The sequence below is a fragment of the Rhincodon typus genome, chromosome 44 (assembly GCF_021869965.1).
Source record: "Rhincodon typus isolate 14 chromosome 44, sRhiTyp1.1, whole genome shotgun sequence".
Lineage (NCBI taxonomy): Eukaryota > Metazoa > Chordata > Chondrichthyes > Orectolobiformes > Rhincodontidae > Rhincodon > Rhincodon typus.
The window spans coordinates 1,063,431-1,065,914 of record NC_063375.1 but is presented as its reverse complement, the minus strand read 5'-3'; the positions used below and the strand labels follow the sequence as shown (position 1 = coordinate 1,065,914).

At 54.5% G+C, this 2,484-nt stretch overlaps 1 protein-coding gene across 1 annotated transcript in view; it reads right to left on the bottom strand.

The window, feature by feature from the left end:
* Positions 1-1,332: 1,332 nt before the first annotated feature.
* LOC109926451 (ubiquitin carboxyl-terminal hydrolase 11-like) overlaps positions 1,333-2,484 on the bottom strand; it is a 17,064-nt gene continuing 15,912 nt past the window's right edge. Inside the window, 3 exon segments of the mRNA XM_048619935.1 lie at positions 1,333-1,561; positions 1,975-2,087; positions 2,294-2,364. Coding sequence (XP_048475892.1) covers positions 1,333-1,561; positions 1,975-2,087; positions 2,294-2,364 — 413 coding nt within the window.

Here is a 2,484-nt window from a genome sequence, read left to right as displayed (position 1 = left end):
TTTTGGGGAACTCTCTGACTTCTGCACAACTTACCCCTACCTCCCCCTCTCCAGAGGATCTCATCCTGCCTTTTTTAAAAAAATTACCAAAGGGTTTGGGAGCCTCTCCTGAAGTTCAGAAGACTTTAGAGGCGACTTGAGTGAAACATCTCAGACCCTGGGGGGTTCCTAGAAATCTGGAGAGGAAGCTCGCCCTTGTGGGAGAGTCTAGAAGCTGCGGGTCACCGTTTGTAAAAAAGAAAATCAAGTCTTTTGAGGTCTCTTTCTCCAATCCCCTGCTTCGTCTCCCCCTTCAGAACCTATATCTCTGTTATCTATTCATTTTGTGGGATGTCCAGGCCCAGCATTTATTGCCCCGTCCCTAGTTCCCCCCTCGACAAGGTGGGGGTGAGCTGCCTCCTTGAACCGCTGCAGTCCCTGTGCTGCAGGTTGACCCCCAATGCCCTTAGGGAGGGAATTCCAGGATTTTGACCCAGCAACACTGAAGGAACGGCGATATATTTTCCAAGTCGGGATGGGGAGTGGCTCAGAAGGGAACTTGCAGGGGGCTGGTGTTCCCATGTATCTGCTGCCCCTTGTTCTTCTAGATGGAAGTGGTCATGGGTTTGGATGGTGCTGCCTGAGGATCTTTGGTGAGTTTCTGCAGCGCGTCTTGTAGATGGTACACACTGCTGCGACTGAGCGTCGGTGGTGGAGGGAGTCGGGTGTTTGTGGATGTGGTGCCAATCGAGCCGGGGGGCTGCTTTGTCCTGGACGGTGTCGAGCTTCTCGAATGTTGTCGGAGCTGCCCCCTTCCAGTTCAGTTTCTGCTCAATGGGTAACCCCCAGGATGTTGATAGTAGGGTGGGGTGGGAGAGGAATTCGGTGATGGTAACGTCATTGAACGTCAAGGGGGCGATGGTTAGATTTTCTCTTGTTGGAGATGGGCATAGCCTGGCATTTGTGTGGCACGAATGTTACTTGCTACTTGCCAGCCCCAAACCTGGATATTGAACAGATCTTGTATATATGTTTGATGCATTAGCCCTGACCACTCGTTTATAAAGAAACCCGGTTGGCAGATTATCCCTTGCCAAACCCGATAACGTTCCCGGTGACCTGGCAAGAGATGTTGGTATTTTACATTCGGACCCCTTTTCTGAGGTGTTGGGAGTTGGGGAGGGGAGTAGGGTTACAGCGAGTGTGAGATCCTCCAGCTTGGTTATAACACCGCACGCGCATAGACAGAAAAAGAACCCCTGGGACCAATTCCGTGGCAACCCGGCACAGTCGGGAGGTTCCAAACAGAGATTGCAGAGCGCAGGGGAGGGGGTGGTTACTGATCGCCATCTCCTAGCTGCGACTGTCAGCGGGTGGGAGGGGCACCCCCCCAACCCAGGAGGATCCCACGCGCAGAGCGGCAGGCACTGACCTGAGTGGGAACTCCACCAGCGTATCGAGCTTCTCCTTCCACAAGCGGGTATACGAGAATCGCTTGAGGTGAATGATCAGGACCTCGGGCAGCGACCACAGGTCAAATTTCTTGGTGGCCAACTGGTGTTCCTTACAAACAGGGCAGTACCTGTAGGCAAGTACACAGACTATCAGAGACAGGGAGACTCGGGGGGTGGGGGGGAGGGAAGGGAGGGTGAGGGGGGGGAGGGACAGGGGGAGAAGGGAGGGAGGGTAGAGAGAGGGTGAGGGGGGCGTGGAGACGGAGGAGGAGGGAGACGGACAGGAGGAGAGAGGTGTGAGGGCAGGGAGAGGGAGAGAGCGAGGAATGAGGGGAGGGGGGGAGAGGATAGGGTTGGCAGGCTGAGAGAGAGGAGTGGGGAGGAGTAAGGAAGAGGGTAGAGAGATGGGGGGGTGAGATGAGGTGGAGAGGAGCGAGGAGTGGGTCAGAGAGAAGGACGGGATACAGAGATGGGAAGATGGAACAAGACAGAGAGAGGGGGAGGGGAGGGAATAACTGTGGAGGGGGCCTCCTGCTCTCACCAGGGATTCTCCTCCTCCAGTGTCTCTTTTGTTGTAAACAGATCAATACATTCCTTCAAACTGACTGTCGCCTTTTTGGGCATGATCCCCATGCTGCGATCCTTGACATATTTCTGAGTGCGGGCGAGAGACAGAGAGAGAGAGAGAGAGAGAGAGAGGGTTATCACAGATATCCAGTGACAACAGGCTGCTCGGGGAGTGGGACACCTCAGTGCACCAGCAAACAGTCAGAGCAAGCAGAGACCGTGGTCCGACGGGACGGGGAAACAGAATACAAACAGCTCGGGCAGGAAGCGATAAGACAGAGATCTGACAGTACCTCAGCCTCAAGCTCATCGTAGTGAAGTTTCTTCATGTCACTATCCCAGTCCAACGCGATGTACATCTGGCCTGTGGCAAGACAGGTAAAGGAAGATCGCAGTTTACTGAAGGGGCCACTGTTCGAGGGTGGGATAGACACACTCCCTCTCTCTCACACACACAACACTCTCCGCCCCTCTCTCTCACACA